At 35.3% G+C, this 25704-nt stretch overlaps 1 protein-coding gene across 1 annotated transcript in view; it reads left to right on the forward strand.

Moving 5' to 3' along the window:
• Positions 1–25704, forward strand: part of LOC123529857 (dedicator of cytokinesis protein 3-like) — a 213829-nt gene that overhangs the window by 115455 nt on the left and 72670 nt on the right. Inside the window, exons 27-38 of the mRNA XM_053520723.1 lie at positions 270–384; positions 791–983; positions 1162–1289; positions 2731–2763; positions 10022–10120; positions 11356–11565; positions 14213–14428; positions 17211–17404; positions 19841–19919; positions 21476–21576; positions 22337–22544; positions 22948–23036. Coding sequence (XP_053376698.1) covers positions 270–384; positions 791–983; positions 1162–1289; positions 2731–2763; positions 10022–10120; positions 11356–11565; positions 14213–14428; positions 17211–17404; positions 19841–19919; positions 21476–21576; positions 22337–22544; positions 22948–23036 — 1665 coding nt within the window. The remainder of the gene's footprint in view (positions 1–269; positions 385–790; positions 984–1161; positions 1290–2730; positions 2764–10021; positions 10121–11355; positions 11566–14212; positions 14429–17210; positions 17405–19840; positions 19920–21475; positions 21577–22336; positions 22545–22947; positions 23037–25704) is intronic.

The following is a 25704-nucleotide window of genomic DNA, read 5'->3' on the forward strand; positions in this document are numbered from 1 at the left end:
GATACTTCTTTGATTTTCAAATCCCTGTCAGAGCATTTTTTTTATTACGGGTCACATATATACAAAACATTTAAATTGTATTACTAAGGACATGCTTTATCAGTTCTGTTGCATATTCTTTACACAGATTCAACTGATATATTAGTAACCCAAAAAATGTTTGAGTAATGTTATTGGTCACATTTCTTTGTTTTGTTCTTTGGATTATATGTACACATTCAGTACACATTTTGTACATTATATTACACTGCTTCTGTACAAACCTTCAGTGTATATAGCCGAGGTTCAGGTGATGCTGCAGAATTCAGGGACAATATACACAAAGTGTTCGTCAGTATGGGAACGTTACTGTCTTCCACATCAGACAACCTAAAAGCTTACCAGGTAACATTACTCACGGAAAATTGTACAGAAATAAGATCAGAGACATGCTCTCCAACTTAAATTCACACTTCAAAAATTCTTTAGCGTCAAGTGATTTTGCCTCTGCATGTCCATGCAGGCTGATCATGGTCTGCACTGTTCACTATTCAGGCAGTAAATTTTCAGATAACACCCATTTGAATAATAAATGGTACAGCCCAAATTGAATGAGGGACAAGTCCATTTTAGAAATTTAGCAGGATAAAGGTTTAACTATTGAACCATGGCCAGCATGAAAGTTTTCAACTTTGTTTAGTTTGTTCATAAAAGTTTTAATACTGATTTGATAAGGGTACTTGGAGTCATAGCAAAATTTTCATACCACTGAAAACAATAGACAGTAAATACATGCTATCTATTGTTGTAGGTTGAATTGCTACATCATCTACACCTAGTTTATGCTCCTCTTATGGAGATACTGTCAGACAAAGATATGGCAGAATTTCTACAGCTAACTCTAGAACACATGCCAGATGTATCCAAACTTCCTGAAGACATCACCAGAGTTAAAATAGAACTGCTGCAGAAAACTATAGAAACCAAACTCTTCTGTTCTGATGGTAGGTTAATTGTTTTTTTTCTTGAAGTTGGAAAAAGCGGAGCAATTACTTTGAAGTACAGTTCAAATTTTAAAATATAGTAATAATGCTGCCATGTTTTAATGAAAATGTGCATGGTTTTTACATATTAAAATGGTGTTATTAAACATAAATGTTCAGATATTATTGTATATGACAGCATCGAGGTGTATGTTGCTGCCGTTCTGTCTAGAGGAAATAAAGAAGTGTTTTGAGCAGAAGATACTGATGAGAGTGGCGACAGAACTTTTGTCAGATGTCATGGACTGTGTCTTCAAAATGAAACAGGTACTATACTCAATAACTTACTTATTAATAAATAAGTCTCAAGGGTTTGATGATCTCAGTATAAGGTGACCTCCATTTAAAGGCACTGACCACAAGGTAGTAGAACAACTAAAATAATTAAAAATTATAAATATCATTAAATTAATGCTTTGAAACTTGATTACTGACAGACTATATGTTATGGAACACAAAAGAATTAGTTGTTTTTACTAATTTTTACAATGAAAATAGAAAAATATTTGTAACGCTTTACTCAAAGTAAACTGCCTTAATTACAGATATCTAGTAGTATTATTTAACCGTTAAACACAATCATATTGGTAACAGCAGCAGAAAAGTTTTTATTGCCACAGCTGCCCAGGTTGGGGTCATCTTTTTTTCTTCTTTTTTTTAATGTGGCATTTTCAAGATAGTTTAGAAACAAAAACTTATATTCTAATGTTCATAATATGACCAGATTTCAATTTTAAAGAAAGACATTTTTTTGCCAGTATCTGAAAGTCAGTGCCTTTAAGGTGATCAGGTTAGTCAACTTTCCAGTCCATAACCATGGCAGTTTTTAAAAAAAAATGTCACTGGATGACATTTTCATTTGTGTACGGTGGCTATATCAAACAATATACAGATTAGTATTACAGACAGATTCGGTATCTTTATCAAAAGTAATGTGAAAAGTCAAGTGAAAAAAAAAAGAGAACAAAGCTTAGTCATTAGTCAAGTAAAGATAATTCAACAAGTTTAGTCAGAGGATGAACTTGTTGTTACTGGTAATCAAGTCATGAAAATTGAAGGTTATTTATTAAGGATATGTTACTTTTGCTGATATTTTTGTCAGAATGGTTTAAGTAAGGCAGGGCAAAGTTAATTCTGTGTAAAACTAACCTCTGTAGCCATTTAGGCTTTTGATGTGAAATTTCTCAAAGGTCATTAACTGGATCTGTTTTAGCTTTACATTTGATTGTTGTCAAGAGGCATGTAATGCAAGATGTTACAGTAGAGATAGTATAAAAATAGTATATAACAGCTTTAACCCTTAGCCTGTTGGCGGCAAGTGATTCTGCCTTTGCGACCAGTGCAGACCAAGATCAGCCTGCACATCCGTGCAGTCTGATCATGGTCTGCACTGTTCGCTATTCAGTCAGTAAATTTTCAGTGAAAACCCCTTCAAATGATAAATGGTACTGCCCAAATTAGAAGATGGACCAGTCCATTATAGAAATTTAGCATGGTAAGGGTTAAAACTATGCTGTGTCTTATATCTGCCTTGCAATGTGAATCTATGTGAACAACATCAATGCTTGCACTATATGTTATGATGGTTTTATAAAAGAATAATTGAGCTTGTATTGTGTGAAATAAACGCATTGATGTATTCTCTACTAACGGGTAGTTGTTCTATGTATGTTTTAACATATCTCATGTCTTTTTATTCCTTGTCCAGGCTTACGAAAACACACGCTTGGTTGATGTAGGGGTATGTTATATTTCACGTCAACCTGTTGTGTTAGTAACAAAAATTTATAACCCTAACCCTCTAATTGTCCACTATTTGCCGATTTAATTTTATACTTGCACTAGAACATTCCTAATGGTGGCTGATTTTTGCCGGTTTCTAGCTCACCTGAGCGCAAAGTTCTCAAGGTAAGCTAGTGTGATCATCCTGTGTCCATCGTTATCTGTTGTTGTCCGTCATTGCTGTCTTTTGTTAACAAATTTGACTGTTAGCAGTCTAGAGGTCACAGTTTTGGTACAGTCTTAATGAAACTTAGTCATAGTGTATCTTGAGTAAAATTTTGAACATGTTTGATACGAGGTCATCTGGGGTCAAAAATGAAGTATTTTGGTCAAATATTGGGTAAAACCTGAGTCACATTTTCTATCAGACTATTTGCATTCATTAAAACACCCTGTAGGCCACATTTTCTACTTTATCTTCATAAATCTTTGTCAGAATGTTTGTCCCTGTGAAGTGTAGGTAAGTACCAAATTGGGTTAGCTGAGGTCAAAAGCTAGGTCAATTATAGAAAAACCCTGTTAACACTCTAGAGGCAGGATTTTCTGATTGATCTTCATAAAACCTGTCAGAATGTCTCTGTAAATGTAGATCAGGTTCATAGGTAATTTACATAAAACTAGGTCAGTAGGTCATAGAAAAATGGTGTTAACACCAGAGGCTACATTTTCCACTTGATCTTCATATATTTTTGTCAGAATGTCAGTCTCTGTGAAATACTGGTCAAATTAAAAACTGTGTCACATGAGGTCAAAAACTAGGTCACTAGGATAAATCGTTGAAAAACTTGTCTATAGGTCACATTTTCTCATAAGTCTAGATCAAGGTCAAAAGTGCCTATGGTCAAAGAGTAGATCAAAAAGTCAAATTATAGAAAAAGAACTTGTTAACATTCTAGAGGCCTCATTTTCTACTTAATCTTCATAGAACTTTGTCAGAATGTTTGAAACTTGGTAATCTAGGTCACCAGCTAGGTCACCAGTTCTTTGTAAATTATCCCTGGGTCTAGTTTTCTCTGTATGGCTACAATTATGTAAAATTTATAATAATAATCTCCTCAGAAACCATTGTCCTGATTTCTAAATAGTTTCACAGAAATGTTCCCAGGGAGACCTATACCAAAATTGTTCAGTCCAGCTGTGAAACTCAGGTGAGTGATCTAGGGCCATCATGGAGCTCTTGTTTCAGTAATTATTGTTTTTCTGTGGTCTTAAATTTCTAATGATAAATATCAGCATGGAAAGGTTAGAGATTTTACATAAATTGTAATATATTTATTTCTTCCTCATTGAGCGGAGATGTTACAAATAACATGATATTTGAGTGGAAAAGTTAGTGACATATGTTAGACTTGTTTTAGGAATGGCCTACAGTATTTTTGATGGACATGTAAAAAGCATAACAAAATGTAACCAAGTAAAGAAAACACCAGTGTCAATGTTTCAGTGCTCTAAATCAGACAAAAAGTACATTTGCATATTAACCAAAAAGTGATAAAATAAAAAAGAAAACATTTGTTTACTTTGATGTTTTCTTGGTATTTAATGCTATCACTGTTTCCAGAATAACCAAATGACAAAGACACTGACATTCTGAAGGCGGCAAAAATTCTACTTTTTCCTAGTAGGTGTGCTATTATCTTGACATTCAGTAACTGGCAGAAATCAGCCACCAACTTTCTGTATTTTGTTGTAGTAGTATTGACAAGATGCAGATGTATAGCCATAAATAAGTATGTGAAAGTTCATTCATTTCTAGAATAAAAGTTTCATGAATGGAAGTTTTTCGGATCAAAGATCAATGAAAGTTTCTTGAATGAAAGTTTAAAGTTTCTTGAATAAAAGTTCATTGAATGAAAATTACTTCAAGGAAAGTTTCTTGAATAAAAGTTGAAAGTATCTTAAATGAAAGTTTCTTGAATGAAAGTTGATGAAGTGAAAGTTCTTGAATAAAAATTACTTAAATGAAAGTTTCTTAAATGGAAGTTTATGGAATGACAGTTCCTTGAATGAAAATTACTTCAATGAAAGTTTCTTGAATTGGAGAATAAAAGTTTCATGAATGAAAGATTCATGAATGAAAGCATGAAAGTGGCTTGAATGAGTTTCTTGAATATACATTTCTTGAGTGAAAAGAATGAAGATTCCTGAATGAAAGTTTCTAGACTGAAAGTTTTGTTAGTTAGCTGCAAGATTGGTACAAGTGAACATATTTGACTTTTCTCTTACAATTTGAATAGCACAAACATGTGTTTCTTGGGTTAATTGTTTAACCAAGTAAGTTATAACCTTTTTTATGGTCATATTCAGATGATATTTGGTGTGAGTGATTGTATTTACTCATATTTACTTCTTTGTAATTTTGTGAACAGTTCATTTGGTACAGTCAGAGCTAATGTCATTTTGTCCTTTTGCAGCTATGTGTTGGTGTTGGTGATGGTTAATATTTGGTGTGGATATTTGTCTTCAGTTATACGTACTTTTCTGCCAATTTTGTGGAAATCCTTATTGAATGACCTGAGTTATTGCCATTGATTTTGTTGAAACATTGATCTTTTTGCTGGCTACTTTGTTATAGTTTATATAACCTTAAGTTTGTTTTTTTATGCAACAGTTGGTGTTAACTGAATGATAGTTTTCTGCATATGCAAATGGTACCAGGCAATGCAAATGATACCAGAGTTATTGCCCTTTAATCAATTAGTAAATGCGATTTTTGTCCATCCATTGCCATATCTTTGTAATGGGCAGTGGTTAGTCACATTTAGTATATATTTGACGTGTGTGTACTGTGTATGTGTATACCCAAAGCTGCTTCCCCACAATAGTGCTAGAATTAACCTAATGTTATCAGAGTTTTTGCCCCTTATTTGTCATTTTTGTTGATATCTTTGTCATGTCTTTGTTAGTGCTTGTGTTACCTGGAGGGTGCTTTTCAGCAAATCTAGTTAGACTGGTTATTTCTGCGGGTAGGTAATTTCTGCGATATTTTGCGGGTCTCTTCCAGCCGCAAAAATTAAATTCGCAAATATTTCGTAGTTTCGTATATCGGATCGCCCCGTTTGTCGCCTCTTTTTAGCCCACCATCATGATGATGGTGGGCTATTAAAATCACTCTGCGTCCGTGGTCCGTCCGTCCGTCATTCCGTCCGTCATTCCGTCCGTCCGTCCGTCCGTCCGTCCGTTAACAATTTCTCGTTATCGCATCTCCTCAGAAACTACTGGGGGGATTTTGACCAAACTTTGTCAGAATGATGTATTGGTACCCTAGTTGTGTCCCCCTGAAAATCAGACTGGTTCAACAATTTATGAGTGAGTTATGGCCCTTTGTTTATTTCTATAATTTATATAGATTTATATAGGGAAAAACTTTGAAAACCTTCTTGTCCAAAACCACAGAGCCTAGGGCTTTGATATTTGGTATGAAGCATCATCTAGTGGACCTCTACCAAGATGATTCAAATTATTTCTCTGGGGTCAAATATGGCCCTGCCCTGGGGGTCACATGGTTTATATAGACTTATATAGGGAAAAACTTTGAATAACCTCTTGTCCAAAACCACAGGGCCTAGGGCTTTGATATTTTGTATGTGACATCATCTAGTGGTCTTCAACTTAGATTGTTCAAATTATACCCCTAGGGTCAAATATGGCCCCGCCCTGGGGGTCATATGGTTTACATAGACTTATATAGGGAAAAACTTTGAAAATCTTCTTGTCCAAACCACAAAGCCTAGGGCTTTGATACTTGTAATGTAGCATCATCTAGTGGTTCTCTACCAAGTTTGTTCAAATTATCCTCCTAGGGTTAAATATGGCCCCGCCCCGGGAGTCACATGGTTCATATAGACTTATATAGGGAAAAGCTTTTAAAATGTTCTTGTCAGTAACTACAACATTCAAACTTGGACCACATGTATATTTTTGAGTGGCAAGATGAACCTTGACATGAGTTGACCTTGATTTTGACCTAGTGACCTACTTTCACATTTCTGTAGCTACAGCCTTCAAATTTGGACCACATGCATAATTTTGTGCACTGGAAAAAACTTTGACCTTTATTTTGACCTAGTGACCTACTTTCACATTTTTGAAGGTACAGGCATCAAATTTGAACCATATGCATAGTTCCGTGTTTCAAAATGAAATATGACAAATTTGGACTACATGCATAGTTTTGTGTACCGAAAAAAACTTTGACCTTGACATTGACCTAGTGACCTACCCTCACATTTTTGAAGGTACAGGTTCAAATTTGGACCACATGCATAGTTTCGTATTCTGAAATAAAATTTGACCTTGATTTTGACCTAGTGACCTACTTTTACATTTCTCAAGCTACAGCCTTCAAATTTGGACCACTTGCATAGTTTTGTGTACTGAAATGACCTTTGACCTTTACATTGACCTAGTGACCTACTTTCACATTTTTAAGGTACAGGCTTCAAATTTGGACCACATGCATAGTTTTGTATTCCGAAATAAAATTTGACCTTGATTTTGACCTAGTGACCTACTTTTACATTTCTCAAGCTACAGCCTTCAGATTTGGACCACATGCATAGTTTTGTGTACCGAAACAAACTTTGACCTTTACATTGACCTAGTGACCTACTTTCACATTTTTGAAGGTACAGGCTTCAAATTTGGACCACATGCATAGTTTTGTATTCCGAAGTAAAATTTGACCTGGATTTTGACCTAGTGACCTACTTTTACATTTCTCAAGCTACAGCCTTCAAATTTGGACCACTTGCATAGATTTGTGTTGTGTACGGAAATGAAATTTGACCTTGAGCTAGTCAGTAAGTCTTGAAATTTGGAACACTCAAAAATGGCACATTGGTGGGCGCCAAGATCACTCTGTGATCTCTTGTTACCTGTGTACTTGAAATTAGAGTATAAACAGTGTCAGAATGAATTAGTGAGTAGTGGTGAAATACATTTGTATTTTAAATGAAGATTTTAAATGTGTTATAGGGTATTGTGCAGTAACTGTTGAACTGAGTGCATGTACATTATCGTAATACATGTAAAACATGGTATTTTAACATGTGTGTTTTTAACTGTATTTTATGCATGAATAAATTTTTAACCTTGTTACTTCTACCTCACTATACAGAGCCATGTCCCAAACATTTAAGCAACTCTACATGGAGAAACGCAGAAATTAAATTAACCTCTCTATAGAAATCCGCAGAAATTAAAATCGCGGAAATTAGTATACCCATTTTCATGCCCAAAACGCAAAAATTTGCACCCGCAGAAATCACCAGTTATACGGTATTTTCCTTAAATAGGTTAAAAAATATTATTTTTTGTCTCTAGTTTATTTTATATAATAGCAAGTACTTTACATCAGATGACTGTCTTCTCACATGCTCCGTTTATGTGACAGTTACAGCCCTAGACTTGGTTAAAAAAACCCAGCTTTTTACCAAGTCTTTCCATATCATGTTATTTTCTGTGACCAAATCAGCTGTGACATCTAAGTTTTCTTAACAGAACTGAATGGGACCATACATACTAATCACAGGGGATAAGAATTAATTTAATTTGCTTGTTGATATTGTAATTTATTTACTGTGCATGCAGCCTAATACATGATAGCATAAAGATGAAACATACAGATTGTAACAAATTTGGTGAAAGGGTTTATATAGAAACAATTTTGTCATACCCTGTATGAACACTGTATGTTAGAAATATAGTAAGAAGTTCAGTCTGCTGGGATCCAGTAAATTATTTCTTCCCATAATTTTGTTTCTAGTTTAGTCATCCATCTATCCATTTGTCTGTTCATTTGTCAGTGCTTGCATATAGATACTTCTTTGATTAGAAACAAATCTCATATTTAGCTTAAAGATCAATACAGAGAACAAAGGGTTAGTCACTTATGTAAAAGTAAAGGTATGCAGATATATCTCCCATAATGAGATTGTAATATTAAGTCACGTTTGATCACAGCCAAAATGACAGGATGAGATCAAAGGACATAAATCAGGATGAGATCAAAGGTCATAAATTAGGATGAGATCAAAGGTAATAAATCAGGATTAAATCAAAGGTCATAAATTGGGATGAGATCAAAGGTCATAAATCAGGATGAGATCAAAGGTCATAAATCAGGATGAAATCAAAGGTCATAAATTGGGATGAGATCAAAGGTCATAAATCAGGATGAGATCAAAGGTCATTAATCAGGATGAAATCAAAGGTCATAAATGTCATAAATTGGGATGAGATCAAAGGTCATTAATCAGGTTGAGATAAAGGTCATAAATCAGGTTGAGATCAAAGGTCATAAATCAGGATGAAGTCAAAGGTCATAAATCAGGTTGAGATCAAAGGACATAAATCAGGTTGAGATCAAAGGTCATAAATCATAATTATGTCATGCCTCATATCCTCCTGCTCTTTCAAAAGATTTTTTAGTTTGCATAGTATGAGTATGACTGAACACAATGCAAATTTCAGTCATGTAAGTTCTGTATTGTAGTTATACAGTTAAAAGGTCAGATGGACAGTATTTGTTATCTGTTGTTGACAGATCTTTGAAGATCTTGGCACAAATGATTTACATAGTGAAAAGTGTCAGTGTAACATATATTTCTGGAATGTCTGTTTGAGGTAAAGGTCCTAAATTGTAAGATCATAGGTGAAATTGGCAATATTCTTGTCAGCTATATATCTTTTTTACCCATTGAACAAGAAAAGTAAGTAACTTGGCACAATGCCATTTATTATCACAAGATGTGTATAGCTATATTGTTGATTCAAGGTCAAGGTCATATAGTGAGTACAAATGCCATGAAGGTAAAATTTCATGCCCAGTCTCTCTGATACCGGATGCAACTTCAAGGGATGTTATTTCTTGGTCAGGGACATAAGATTATTAGGAGGTCAAAGAGCAAAAAGGCAGTTTAACTAGTTGTGGGGTCATACAGAATTTAGATTCTTTGACATTGATATAGATTTCATATTATATACTGAATGGTACAATGAAAGTCCCTTTCCTGTTGGTTAAATTGTCTCCATGTTTTGATTTACATTGTAATTATGATCATGTATTAAATTTGAAAAATATATGTTATATGATAGTTTAGACAGAAATCATGACATTACAGTTTTTTACTTGTCTCTAGGATACTTACCTAGCATTCAGATGTTTTATGTAGAATATACATAATGTTACCTATTGTCTGTGTTATGTATTTCAGACTGTAAGCATCAAGGAAGACATACAACATATCATACAGGCAATATTTGATGTTGTCATGGAAACAATACTTTACCTTAGAGATACATTTTCTACAAGGGTAGGTGTTAATATGTCCATTTTTCAAAGAAGAGGGGTATATTGTTTTGTTTATGTGAATCATCAGTCTGAGCTGCGCCATGAGAAAATCAACATAGTGGGTTTGCAACCAGCATGGATCCAGACCAGCCTGCGCATCTGTGCAGTCTGGTCAGGATCCATGCTGTTCGCTAATGGTTTCTCTAATTGCATTAGGCTTTAAAAGCGAACAGCATGGATCCTGACCAGACTGCGCGGATGCGCAGGCTGGTCTGGATCCGTGCTGGTCGCACACCCACTATGTTGGTTTTCTCATGGCACGGCTCAGTCTGTTCTTTGGGCTGGCAGACCACATACTTTCCCCAGCATAACTAGAGGATGCTTGGGCTTAGAGAGGTAAAACTAAATTGTATAAGCGATTGTGGTCAGTTTGTTTTGGTGGTCAGTAGGTCAAAGTTAAGATTGACCTTAAGACTGGAAATAGTGTCTGATCAATAACTGGAATACTTAGTCCTGTTGTCTTACAAACTTCCTGTGATGGTTGCCTGTAACCAGTAGATGACTGCTATTGATTTAGAGGTGGGTGGGGTCAGTGTGTCAACAGACAAGGTCACAGTGATAATGTTAAACTTGTAGGATAATTGCTATGGTCATTAGTAGACCTCTGATATGTGTGGGGTCAGTTTGTTGAAGGTCAAAGTCACAGTGACCTAGATGCTGAAAACAATCTCTGATCAATAACTGGAAAACGCATTGACATGCAAAGGATGATTGTCTGTGGTCAAGAGCACACTTTAGACTTAAAAAGAGCATACTAATGAACTCCAACAGGCCAGCATAATTTACACACAGCTTTTGTATAAACAACACCAGTGCAGTATTTGTAGAACAACACTGCCTGGAAGACTGATTTTTTTCTGTAGTATAGAGTTGCTGCACTGGGGAGGATAGCTTACTCAGCAACTAGGAAATATTTCCATTTAAGAGAGGTATAAGCCCTGCAAAGATGAGAAATAGTATTATCCTACAACTATTGTTTCTTTATAGATAGAAAGGAGATTTTGATAACTATTCATGTTTTGTTTTTTTCACGTAATCAGAGCCTTGTGAAAATGTAAATTGTTCTGTAGGGTTATTGAGTTACAACATTTTCTTGTTCATCAAGTGTAAAGGTATAAAAGCTTTCTTGGATCTTAAAACTATTGTTGATTAGATATTAGGAACATATTTCATTGCAAGTCATACAATATTTGCAAGGAATTATACAGTGAGGAAGGGGAAGAATGTAATTACAGACGATCAGTAAAAAGACCTCGTAAAGCACCAGCCAGGAGCAAAACACACACTGGATTTACCATGAAAAATGAGGCTGGTCTGAACCGGAAACTGTGTCAGGGTCTCGAGACTTTGATGTTACCTGTGGTCACTGTCAATGAAGGGAATGAAAAATCTTCAAGATCAGTATCAGTATGTGAAATATGATATACACAACCCTTGGATAGACTGCAAACTTTGTCATATACAACCTATGTAGCATGGATGGACTGCAGGCTTTCTCATATACAACCCATGTATCATGGATGGACTGCAGACTTTCTCATATACAACCTACATAGCATGGATGGACTGCAGACTTTCTCATATACAACCTACATAGCATGGATGGACTGCAGACTTTCTCATATACAACCTACATAGCATGGATGGACTGCAGACTTTCTCATATACAACCTTCATAGCATGGATGGACTGCAGACTTTCTCATATACAACCTACATAGCATGGATGAACTGCAGACATAATTACAGCATGAAGGATTGAGTAGAAAGCCAAGCTTATTTGAAACTCTCTCCTTTGTACCCTATTTGGAAAAACTTCCAGAATTAACTTCTTTGAGCCTCTTTTGACATACAAAATTTGAAGGTTATGTGTCATATTCAACCCATGTAGCATGAATGGACTGCAGACTTCCTCATATACAATCCATGTAGCATGGATGGACTGCAGACTATCTAATATACTTGAAACTCTCTCCTTTGTACCCTATTTGGAAAATCTTCCAGAATTAACTTCTTTGAGCCTTTTTTGACATACAAAATTTGAAGGTTATGTGACTCAATAACTCAATCTGTGAATAGCATATCTGGCCTAGTACATCTGGGAAGCTTGATAAAGTAGGGAGGTCTCAATGGTCTCACTTGAATCATCTTTCAGCAAACATGTAAGGCCAGGCAAAAAAAGAATCCTTTTCAAGTACAGATTTATAGGAAAAATGACAACTGTAAAATATAGCTTTCTGCCCAGTTCCTTCATCAGCATGATTGTAAATGATTTATGAAATGAATTAAAATAAACCAAGTATGGACATTACTCTTTCTATAACTTTCTCACTTGCTTACTGGTTCTTCAAGAGTGACATCAGTTACAAATCCTAGCTTACTTCTACATTAGTTGACTTGAGTGGTTGCTAACAATTTATAGGAAAATACACCAATATAATTTATATACTTGGCAATGAAGTATGAGTTTGTTAAAAACTCTACAAATAAAAAATCTGTGACCTGAAATTGGAAAAGGTTCCATTTGATTTGATGATAATGGCTTCTTTTACACAAGTTTCCATTTTGAGAACTTTTCACAATGTTTTCAAATGGTACCTTTTGACATGACAGGTAGTAATCAAAAAAATAGTTTAGATATCTTGTCCATATTATACATGTATAATGCCGCACCATGAGAAAACCAACATAGTGCATTTGCGCCCAGCATGGATCCATACTGTTTGCTAACGGTTTTCCTTATTGCAATAGGATTTGAAAGCGAACAGTATGAATCCTGCGCAGATGTGCAGGCTGGTCTGGATCCATGCTGGCCGCAAATATACCATGTTGGTTTTCTCATGGTACGACTCAATTTATATATATATATACACACTAGGTTATGTGTACATGTATGATTTGTGTGTCAATATGATATATGGCAAACTTTGTATGTATCCATTATGTATGACAATGCAGAATGTCTTTTCTACATATATTTCTGAAAATATATTTGCATGGCATTTATTATTATAAAACTTAAAGTAAAGAGATACAAGTGCTTATCAATTTTGGTTAGGACTTAATAATAATAATGCACCGTGCATAATGGAAACTAATGATAAAGAGTGTTATTTTAATTTTGAAAACTGTACCGGTGTAATATTTGTACTCATGAGACATTAGATTAATTTTAGATATAAAATCAAGGTGTTGGCAGGTATTTTCTTGAAAAGTATAAAAACAAAAAAATATAAGTATATTTGGTATTGTAAGTAAGTGTAAATTTTGTAACTCTCAAGCCTCCATGTATGTGGGGAAATTTTAAACCTGTTTGTACGAAAGTGAATGTTTAGGGGACTTGAGATTGATTTTGTTAAGATCGCTTTTTTTGTCAGTAAAATGAATCTCAACAATGAATTTTTTTAAGGTTTAGGTGTATATCACCAAAACACAGAAATATTTTATAAACGAACAACATTGTTACCAATATTTTACTGTCCGTAAGTGGGGCCCCTTTAGGCAGTCCTTTTCCGGAATTCATTGTTTATATCAGTATACTGACACTTGTTTTGTAGATATACACGCTATCATTACAAAAGCTACAAAACAAGTGTCAGTATACTGATATAAACATTGAATTCCGGAAAAGGACTGCCTAAAGGGGCCCCACTTCCGGACAGTCAAATGCCTTCAAAAACTCACCATTTTCAAAGAACTGTTACACATGTTTGTTTTGATGCATTTGCAATAACGTGCAAGTGTTGAAATTTCACATAACTAGGTGGAACACAGCTTTTAGCAATTGTTTATTTTTATTTCTTTACAAATGGCATTCATTTTCAAAGGGGGACAACTTTTTCACAATATTTTAAGTACGGGACAGTATGGCAGAACATGTAATGGTCAGGTAAAATATTGGTAACAATGTTGTTCGTTGATCAAAAATTTCTGTGTTTTGGTGATATACTCCTAAACCTAAACTTACTTTTTCTGGAAGACTATGATACATAAGATTGTTTATTCATAGTATGAATGTTAGTTTGTTTTATAAAGATGAAGTTTTCAAATGGCAGCCTCGGCGTAAGATCTCGGAGTCCAGTACGAATAGGAGTACAGTATCATTGCTAGAATGGATGAAAACAAGAGGAAATGTGAAGGAACCAGATTCCGATGCTACAGAAGAGAAACCTGCAACACGTTTATCCTATGATGGATCATTAGAGAAACGAGAAAACCGGAATTCCGATGTTGTTGACATTACGATTACCCCGGAGAAGCCGATGGAATGTGTATGTGGCACGACTTTCAAATTAAGCATGCTGTATGGAATGATATTGTTTTCACAGAATGTCTGCTGGTGTGAAAGTTTCATGTCGATTTAGTTGCTTTCACCCAATGTGCTTTATTAATGCCATTTCCATTTTTTTGACAATGTTAACTGCATGTTGTAACTTCATTGGCACTATTAAAGTAAGTCGTCACCTTAGCGCAAAAAGTGAATAAGTCCTTCTTTAAGTCAATGCAGTTATCCACTTAATGCGTTGAGGTGACGAAGTGTAGTGATGTGGTGAAAATAAACCAGTCATAGAAGAGCGAGGATAGGCATCAGTTTTGAAGACATTTTTGTACCTACATGTTTCAACTTTAAAATCCTGTTTTATATCAGGCAGGGTTGTTCCTGCCATGGAAGGTAAGTGATGACCCCTAGCAATACTCAGGATGGTTACACCAACTTTTACCTGTCCTAGAGTTATAGTTGCCAGCATGTATCGTACTTGTTGTCCATGTTGTTCCTGTGTCTTGATTTCTTGGTCTAGTCCTCCCACCTTTTTCCTCATAAAGTCAAACCAACCTTGAGTTGTGTCAGTGTCTTAGTAAGAGCTTTGCCTTCACTGCAGGTTGAATCATATAAAAAGATATATACCATGGATATATTTTACACAATTGTTTCATTTACCCTGTGTTCGTATCACACCAAAACACCCCTGATCATGACTTATTTCATTTAACTTCATGTAGTGTAGACATGCTTCATCATTTTTTGTTGTGTTTTAGTACAGAAGTAAACACTGATATTTCTAGAAAAAATCTGTTGGTTAAGTAAGTAAATAGAAGATATTACATGAGTGTCTTTTCATATTGAATTTATTAAATGAGTTTAATAAAATAATAAAATGTGATTTTATTTAACAAGTTTAATCAATTCAGTGTGGAAAGACACAAATGTAATATTCTTTTTGTCACATGTAAGCTTTTCCTGTTGAAACATCAAAATTTCTTCTTTCTTTACTGATGATAGACCAAGTAAATTCGCCCAATGTCCCTTATAAATAAAAGACGTCAATGTCGAAGCTTTATTAATACACTAGCATATTATCAAATTTATGTAATGGCTTTATTTCACTCCAGCGACGTCAAATGACGAATGAAGTTAAGTTTGTCTCAAGGTTGTAGCTAAGCATAAATGGAACTTAAAGTAATTGTCTTTTTGTTGAAAATGAATTATTTCATTCTTTCATTCTCTAGGGGTATGAACCCAAGTATACTGCTTCCTCTAAATTATAGAAGTCAAGTCATAGTGTGGTTTCTTTTATGTTTCATGTTATTGGGGTGGGGGGGATGAAACTATTTATATTTTTGATATGATGCTGGATTAAAACATTTTGACATTGATATGGTTTCAAGTAGAGAAGACTTGGGTTGAACTGACTTTGTCTGTACTAGGTCAAGAAATTTTTATTTTCCAGCAGAAAAAGCTAACAAGTGATAAAAAGGATCTTTAAGTGTTACATTAAATTTTGTGTCTTTTCACATTGAATTTATTGAACTTCCTAAATTAAAATACTTGATGGAGCCTTGCATTTATTATTGCATTTAACATGTTAAGTAAATTCGTTTTGAACAGACTCTTGTTAGATCCGCTATGTATTTTATACAGGTATAAACCTTGATTATTATGTCTCACACCACTGTGGCGGGAGACATTGATTTACTCCTATCTGTCTGTGTGTCCATAAGTCTGTTACAAATCTTGTCTGCACTCTTTAAGTCGAACATTTCTCATCCGATCTTCACTGAACTTGAACATATATGTTTGCCAGTAAGTCCTCGGTCAAGTTAGATAACTAGCCAAATCGGCCGAGGCACTTCAGAATTATGGCCCTTGAATTACCGATAGGCAGCTTATTTCAAAACTTACCCATAGGCCACTCCAGAACTTACTCCAAAACTATCAAAGCTATATTTTCTATGAGTAAACAGTATATAAAGACAGACTTATTATTCAGATGATCAGGCAGTTGTGGGAGACATGCGCCTTTCTCAAAAGCAGCTCTGCTTTTAGGGGTCTACTGTGATGTTTCACTGATCTTAGGGATCTGTCATGATAATTCACTGATTTCAGGGGTCTTTTGTGATATTGCACTGATTTTAGGGATCTCTCATAATAATTCACTGTTTCCAGGGGTCTCTTGTGATATTTCACTGATTTTAGGGATCTGTGATGAAAATTCACTGATTTTAAGGGTCTCTTGTGATATTTCAATGATTTTAGAGATTTGTGAAGATATTTCACCAGTTTCAGGGGTAGCCTGTGATATTTCACTGATCTGTCATGATAATTCTTTGATTTTAGGGGTCCTGCTGATTATAATTCACCTTTCATTGATCTACACGAATCATTCAACTTGTAATTGAACAGTTTAGTGTCTATGATGATATTTTACTGATTTCAAGGCATATGATAATATTTCAGCGGCCTACTATGATATTTCTCTGATTCCAGGTGTCTTGGATGATATTTCACTGATTTCAGCGGTCTGTTATGATGGTATTTCACTGTATTTCAGTGATCTATCATATTACACTGATTTTGATGGTCCATGTTGATAGTTTACAGAGGTCTGTGATTGTCTATCACTCTTTTCAGGGTCCATGATGATATTCATTGATTCCAGGGGTATGTGATGATATGTCACTGTTATGTATATGATGGTATGCCACTGTTTTTAGGAGTATACTGTGGTACATCTCTGATTTCAGGGGTCTTTGATGATATTTCACTATTTTCAGGGGTCTATGATAGCATGTTTGATGGAGATGCTACGCCTCATGGAGGAGGAACATTACGAAGCTTTGCTTCATGTATATCATCGCGGACCTGAACTACGTCAATTCCTTATGAACATTATAGATGTGTTTCAAGTGTTAGTCGACCCAAAAGTGTTCTCTCCAGATTGGACCGTCATGAGAATGGCCACAAATTAGTAAGTAATGGCAATCAATAGACAGTATAAGAACATGTACAGAAGATGGAGTAAAAGAAGAATTTCATGTCAAGAAATACAAAATTATTTGATTAAAGACACAAATGAAATACAAGGATACAACAAATGCACAAGTGTTGGTGGCTGGAGTACTGGGTGTGGTCTCAAATGATTTTTACATATATTTAAGGTATCTGCAAGTAAGCAAGTTCTATATAACAGTGCTATTAAGATATATCAAATATTGATGCCTGGTAAGCTCAAATAATAATCATTTGAAAGTGTATTGTCTGTCTACTGAAAAAGAAAATATAAATTACATTACAAAAATATTGATAGAATTTTAATTTTTTTTACTTTAAAGTTTTCATTCATGATACTTCAACAGATATTGAGTTAATACTGTGTAAGATTTATCAGTAAGCAGTCAAAAACACAACTGAAGTGATTCTTTCATATTATTTATGGTCATTTTATTTACTAATTCTTGCTCAGCAGACAAACTGTTTAGAATGATACAAAAAAAGCATGGGGTCACCAGCCATCAAAATGTTACCTATTTGTGGATCAGATACCTTAATTATACCCCCACCAAACACGTTGGGGGATGGGGGATGGCCATATAGGAGTCAGTTTTGTCGCATCGAATCACGTCCCGTCATGTTTTGTCGCGTCATGTCCCATTCTGAAATCTATATCTCAGTTATTACTAAATGGATTTGATTCAAACTTAAAATAGATGTTTCACCTTATCACCCACATCATGTGACATAAGGTGCATAACTCTGACACCAATTTTTCATGAATTATGCCCCCTTTTACTTAGAATTTAAGGTTAATTTTGATGCATTTTCATTATATCTCAGTTATTACTAAATGGATTTGATTCAGACCTAAAGTTGTAGATGTTCCACCTTATCACCCACATCATGTGACACAAGGTGCATAACTCTGACACCAATTTTTCATGAATTATGCCCCCTTTTAGAATTTAAGGTTAATTTTGATGCATTTTCATTATGTCTCAGTTATTACTAAATGGATTTGATTCAGACCTAAAGTAGATGTTCCACCTTATCACCCACATCATGTGACACAAGGTGCATAACTCTGACACCAATTTTTCATGAATTATGCCCCCTTTTACTTAGAATTTAAGGTTAATTTTGATGCATTTTCACTATATCTCAGTTATTATGAAATGCATTTGTTTCAAACTTGAAGTAGTTGTTCCACATCATCACCCACATCATATGACACAAGTTGCATAACTCTTGACCAATATTTCCTGAATTATGCCCCCTTTTTGCTTAGAATTATTCTTATATAGGGGTTTTTGATACACTTGTCTGTACCTCTCTTATTATTTGGTATTTTTTAACACAGACTCAAGCTATTGTGCAATATTCATCCACCATTGGAGTCATTAAACACCCAGTGACAGTTCTTGACAGATTTAAATGTTTTTGGTACACAGGTGTAACATCATAAAAAACAGGTCAAGTTTGATTTAAATTGCACCTTCTTGTGGCCATGTCTTTCTTATGGTTGCCATTCTTCTGTGACAAGACCGTAGTGTGGGGGTATTTGTCACCGCTTTGACAGTTCTATTTGTTTTGATGGCCAGAAACCCTGGATAATTTGAGCAATATTGCCAGAAACTCTGGATAATTTGAGCAATATTGCCAGAAACCCTGGATAATTTGAGCAATATTGCCAGAAACCCTGGATAATTTGAGCAATATTTGCTCTTATCTAGAGCTCGAGCATTTTATGTTTAAGAAATAAGGAAATTATCTCATTTAGTGATTTATCATTGGATAAAGTCATTGTTTAGAGTTCAGATGCAAAGGAATTATATCACAAGGGCGCAGCGCAAGTGATATAATAATACGCATCTGAACGACAATGATTTTATTCAATTACAGATCATTAAATGAGAAATTAAGGATTATTTAGAACATTCTTGATCACATCCATCAAATATTTGCCTGTTTTCTATTGTTTTCTTTTCTAGCACACCACTGTGCCATCTGATGCTATGACGTAATAATAGTGATGGCAGAAAAATCAGTTGTTGCATCATAACACACAATTTTCAGCCTTCTTTGAAAACAAATTGTGCCATGTTAGAATTTACTGTATATAGTAGTTGAATTGTTTATGGGCTGTAGAATGTCTAAACATTACTTTAAACCAAAGTTGTTCTGTTATTGCAAGGACGTGGTTATTATATTTTATTATTAAAGTTAGATGCAAATTAATGTTTTAGACTAGTCAAAACTCGTGGCTTAGAGGAACAGTGATTGCATTAACTCCTTCATCAATGGCTTGCATTTATGGTGTAGTTACATACTCCAAACTTTTAAATGTAAGGTAATCATCCTGTATAATATTAGTAAAAGTCATTAGCTACAATGTTTTTTATATTTTCAGTGTTGTGTTCACATCAATGGAGTATTTTTCTGAAGCACTGAAGAATAACTTTATTGCAGGAGACAAATTTGATGCAAAGGTAACTACCTGATCTTTTATGTCAGAATATGAAGTAGTATAACCTTGTGCAGGTCTTGAACTGAGTTATCACGATCTTTGTGTGAATAATATTTTTACTATGATTTCTGTTTTACTGTTATTTTATAAGGCCTTATTGTCGAGCTCATTGGCTGTGAGCTCGGCATAGTTGTCAGAATGGCGGTTTGGTATATGTGTGTGCCTTTGTCTGTCTGAGGTTGTCTAGGCTGTAACTTTTCGATGGATCAAGGGATTCTTAAATAACTTGACACATATGTTTTCCTCAAAGACACAGTGTGTTGTGTGCAAGAACCAGATTGGTAGCTTAAAGGTCAAGGTCATACTTTGAGGACAAAGGTCAAAACTTGGTGCCTTTTTGCTTGTCTGGTCTGTAACTCAGCCATGGATTGAGAGATTCTTAAATACTTTGGCACAAATGTTTGCCTCAATAAGATGATACGTCTTGTGCAACAACCAGATTAGTAGCTTTAAGGTAAAGGTCATACTTAGAGGTCAAAGGTTAAAACTGTGCAGTTTCCCTTGTCCGGGATGTATCTCACCCATGGAATCGGGGTTTCTTAAATAACTTGGCACAAATGTTTGCTTCAGTGAGACAGTCTGAGTGTCAGGCTAAGTAGTTGAAAGGTAAAGGTCACACTCAGGGGTCAAAGGTCAAAAGTTGATGCAGTTTCTCTTGTCTGGGCTGTAACTTAGCCATGGACGGAGAATTTCTTAAATTTCTTGACAGAAATGTTTGCGGCAATCAGTTCTGTTGCCTCCAATTAGTATCATAAATGTTAGTGTTTCTTTTACAGCTGGCAGGCTGGACATGTTGCCGATGGGTATTTAATTTTTCTAATTGCCAGAAAATGAGTCTGATAAGTGTTGCAGAACTAAAAACAAGAACTCTTGTTAAACATACAAAGCTGAGTTTTGATAAAGTAGAGTGTTACACTCTAGTTATATATACAAAAAAAGTGTGTTACATTCTTTATATTTATAGAAAGTGGACAGTTACATACTGCAGAAAATTACACAAAAATAAGTGTTGCATATCTTCTTGTTACAGATACTAAACATGGATAGTTAATTACAAGCTTTCTTGTTAGTGATATACAGAGGAGACTGTTATATAATTGGTGCTGTTTTGCTTGTCTGATAGCATCAAATATCTCTGTTACTGTCAAAGCTATTGACTTGAAACTTAAAATAGTTATTTCTCTATCAAAGTCTACACCAGGAGAAACAGTCCACATAGCTCTGATTTGAATTTTGACAGAGCTATGCCCCTTTTTAACATAGAATTTTTTTGTTAAAGTTTTATAAAGTCTTTACAGGAAAAGCTCCCATTGAGAGTCAAGCACTGAGAAAATTCGAGCATGCTGTCTTGCGGACAGCTCTTGTATTGCTAGATGTTACACTTCATTGCTAAAGATATAAGTAGAGCATTACACTGTACAAATTGGAGTATTACACTGTCTTGTTAGAGAAATGAAACAGAGTGTTGCATATTTTCTTGCTCAGAGTTAAATAACTATTAAGTGATTTTTACTTCAGGTATGGATGAGTTATTTCCAGCTTGCAGTGTCATTTATTACACAGCCTAGTCTTCAGCTTGACAGATACTCCGAGGTGAAAGCTCAGAAAGTCCGAGATAGGTGTGTATGATGAATGAAAAAATCTCACATGATTATGAAACAGTACAATATTTTTGATCACTTAAAAGGTTTTGGTAATTATGTCTCCCACACCACTGTGGTGGGAGACATATTGAATTAATCCTGTCTGTGTGTGTATCCGTCTGTCAGTCTGTGTGTCCGTCTGTCATAAATCTTTTCCGCACTCTAAGTCAAACAGTTCTCATCCGATCTTCACCAAACTTGAACAAAATGTGTTTAGCAATAAGTCCTCAGCCAAGTTCATTAACTAGCCAAATCAGCCAAGGCACTTAGGAATTATGGCCCTTGATTTACCGAAAATACTGATGCCAGTGATACAGGTCTTGGTGCATGGTTGACTCAGATGCATAATGGAGAAGAAATGCCAGTCTAGATGATTAAGCAGTTGTGGGAGACATGCGCTTTTCTGAAAAGCAGCTCTAGTTGGAATCTTTCAGACTAGTTGCTCTGTTTAACAATAATGATCGGGTTCATTGACTTATCATCACTAACCTAATAGATAACTGAGCTATATTCATATCAAATGGTCATTCATTAGAAGAATTACAGTGTTTGGAAAAATACATCATTTTACCGGTAAAGGAATGAATATTCTTACTAAATTAAATGTGTTAAAGACAATTATTTGTACAAGGGTGTGCAAGTGTTGATGGGGCTGCAGATGGAGACCAGGTGGCATGTGAAGCCGGGCAGGACTTAACAGCTGTGATATGAAGTATTATTTCATGTTGTATGTTAGGTACGAGGACATGAGAGTGTTGATGGGCATTCAGGTGGAGACATTGTGGCATGCACTTGGGGTACACAAGAAAGACTTCATACCTAGTATGATAGGGCCATTCTTGGAGCTCACGCTGGTTCCTGAGGTGGATGTCCGCAAAGTCACCCTGCCAGTTATATTTGACATGATTGAATGGGAACAGAGACAGAATGGAAACTTCAAACAGGTATAGTGCATATACAGTAGTTTTGAAAAATCTATTTTAGACAAAGATATTTTAAGATATATATTGCCTCAGCCACGTGGCAGCTACCTTAATACTGCTCTTCGCTATAGGGGGCTTTAATGGTAAACATGTCTTAGCTGCAGAGTCCTGAAACCTTCATCTGAAGTTACTGTGTGTGTCTGATTGAGACAATAGAATTCATTTCACATCAGAAATGAATGAAGTTGTTTTTGTTCCTAACTATTTAATTTCTACAATTAATGGTGTTCTTTCTTAATTTTCTATTTTTGTATTTAGAGACAGGTCCAAATTTCAAATTAAAAAAAAACAAAAAACAACAGAAACTTTGCCCACATTACATGACCTACAGTGATGTAATAAAAGATGTGTTTCGTAATTACAGGTTGAAGCAGAGCTTATAGAGAGATTAGACTATTTCCTCACTCAGAAACATACAGGAGACACCCAGTACAAAAACCTCTTCAAGGAGATGTAAGTTTTTAGATCACTTGAGCATGAATAAGTGCTCATGGTGAGCTGTTGTGATCATGCTGTGTCTGTCATGTGTCTGTGCATGCCTCCTTCATCAACAATTTCTTTAAAAAAACATCTCCTCCAAATCCAATTAATGGATTTTGATGACACTTGGCCTGAATGTTCATTGGGTGGTCCACTACCAAAGTTGTTCAAATGGTTCTGCTTAGTTGCACATAGGGCCTGCCAGAGCTAAAAATAGAAAAAAATCTCAAACTACATTTTCTCCTAAATGGCTGGTCTGATTTTGAAATAATTTCATACAAATGGTCCTTATGTAACCTTCTACCAAGACTGTTCAAATCATTCTTATAAATGAAAAAGCATGTCCGCCAGGGGGTTTGTTCACTTTTCCCTGTATGTATATTGTGGAAACTTTAAAAATCTTGTGTGAAACTGCTGGCCCAATTTTAAAAATAATTCCACTTAAATGGTCGTTCTGTGACCCTTTACCAGATTGTCCAGCTTAAAAACATGGCCGTCAGAGGAGGTGTCACTTCCACTATATGTACATAGTGGAAACTTTAAAAATCTTTTCATGTGAAACTGCTGGCCGGATCTTAAATATTTTCACAAAGTGGTCTTTGTGTGACCTTCTATCAAGATTGTTAACCAGGGTTGAAAACCTGAGTTATAAGATTGGGGTAGATGTCGGTCGGGCGGGCGGCGGCGGCGTCAAACTGGTGTTTCCGGTCAATAACTTTTGTTTCGGTAAAGATATTTGAATAAAACTTGGTATGTATGTAGCTTATATCAAGACAAAGGCTGGGATTGATTTTGGGGTTTCTGGGGTCAAGGTCAAGGTCACTGTAACTTAAAATAGAAAAAGGGTTTCCGGTCAATAACTTTTGTTTCGGTAAAGATATTTGAATAAAACTTGGTATGTATGTAGCTTATATCAAGACAAAGGCTGGGATTGATTTTGGGGTTTCTGGGGTCAAGGTCAAGGTCACTGTTACTTAAAATAGAAAAAGGGTTTCCGGTCAATAACTTAACTTACGAATGAGCTATCATGATGAAAGTTGGTGAATAGAAAACTTATATAAAGTTGTAGCTGGGATTGATTTTGGGGTTTCTGGGATCAAGGTCAAGGTCATTGTTACTAAAAATAGCGTTAGGGTTAGGTTAGGGTTAGGGTTAGCATATTTTCTACATGCATGGAGGGATTTTGATGAAAGTTGGCACAATTGTTCACCATCATGAGGCGGAGTGTCATGCGCAAGAACCAGGTCCCTAGGTCTAAGGTCAAGGTCACACTTAGAGGTCAAAGTATACAAGAATGAAAACTTTGTCCTGAGCATATCTTCTTCATGCGTAGAGGGATTTTGATGTAACTTGGCACAATTATACAACATCATGAGACGAAGTGTCTTGCGCAGTTCCCTTCTTTAGAATTACTTCCCTTTGTTGTTACTATAAATAGCTTATATTGTAACTTTTTCATTACTAGACATAGGGAAAAATCGAGACCACTTTTCTGTAGTACAACATGCATGTTACATCCAATTTTGAGGTGTATTTTGACCAATCTCTACCTGGTAAGGATTTCTGTGTGGACTTACAATTTTTTTTTTTTCTTTTTTTTTTTTTTTTTTTTTAAGATTAACTTCCCTTAGTTGTTACTATAAATAACTTATATTATAACTTTTTTTTAATTGACCGTAGGGAAAAACCAAGACCACTTTTCTGTGGTACAACATAGTTGTTACTTTCTAATTTTAGGTGTATTTTAAGGTATCTCTACCTGGTAAGGAGTTTTTTGTGGACTTAGAAAAACAAAAGAATTACAATGATTACTAAACAACCACAAAATTAAAATTACATCTGCAAATACAGGTGCTAGAGTAAAGAAATTTGCTGTGACGGGCGTATATTGTGACATTCTGGCACTCTTGTTTATTCTTATGAAAAGTGTTGAAAACCTGGTTTCGTGGCATTGCCGCGTTTCTTGTTCAAGTTATTTTGATTTGTCAAAAAACATGGCCACCAGGGTATGTTGTCACTTTTTATGGGCCCGTCTCTGAAAGAGCGGGGTGTATTATGTGGTGGCAGCGGGCAGCGGCAGTGGGCGGTCAGTGTCCAAAGCATGTCTGCTCTCTAAGTCGAACAGTTTTCATCCGATCTTCACCAAAGTTGCTGACAATGTTTGGGGGCATAATATCTCGGCCAAGTTCGATAACTGGCCAGATCGTCCCAGACACCCTTGAATTACTCGAAAAACAGTGAATTCAGTGAATTTAGTCTTGTCTGCTCTCTAAGTCCAACACTTTTCATCTGATCTTCACCAAACTTGCTGGCAATGTTTGTGGGCATAATATCTTGGCCAAGTTTGATAACCAGTCAAATTGCAACAGGCATTCTTGGATTATGGCCCTTGAAATAAGGCCAAGTTTGATGACGGGCGTATTTTGTGACAGTCTGGCACTCTTGTTCCCTTATGTATATATTTGAAACATTAAAAATGTTACTGTCAGAAACAGCAGGCCCAATTTTAAAACAATTTTAAGTTAAATGTTTCTTTGGTGACCTTTTATGAAGATTGAACAAATTATTCTGCTTCATTAAATAATGGCCACTTGGGTGTATGGTCACTTTTCCTTGTATGTATGTAGTGGAAAAATCTTCT

This window comes from Mercenaria mercenaria, chromosome 13 (assembly GCF_021730395.1).
Source record: "Mercenaria mercenaria strain notata chromosome 13, MADL_Memer_1, whole genome shotgun sequence".
In the NCBI taxonomy this organism is placed as follows: domain Eukaryota; kingdom Metazoa; phylum Mollusca; class Bivalvia; order Venerida; family Veneridae; genus Mercenaria; species Mercenaria mercenaria.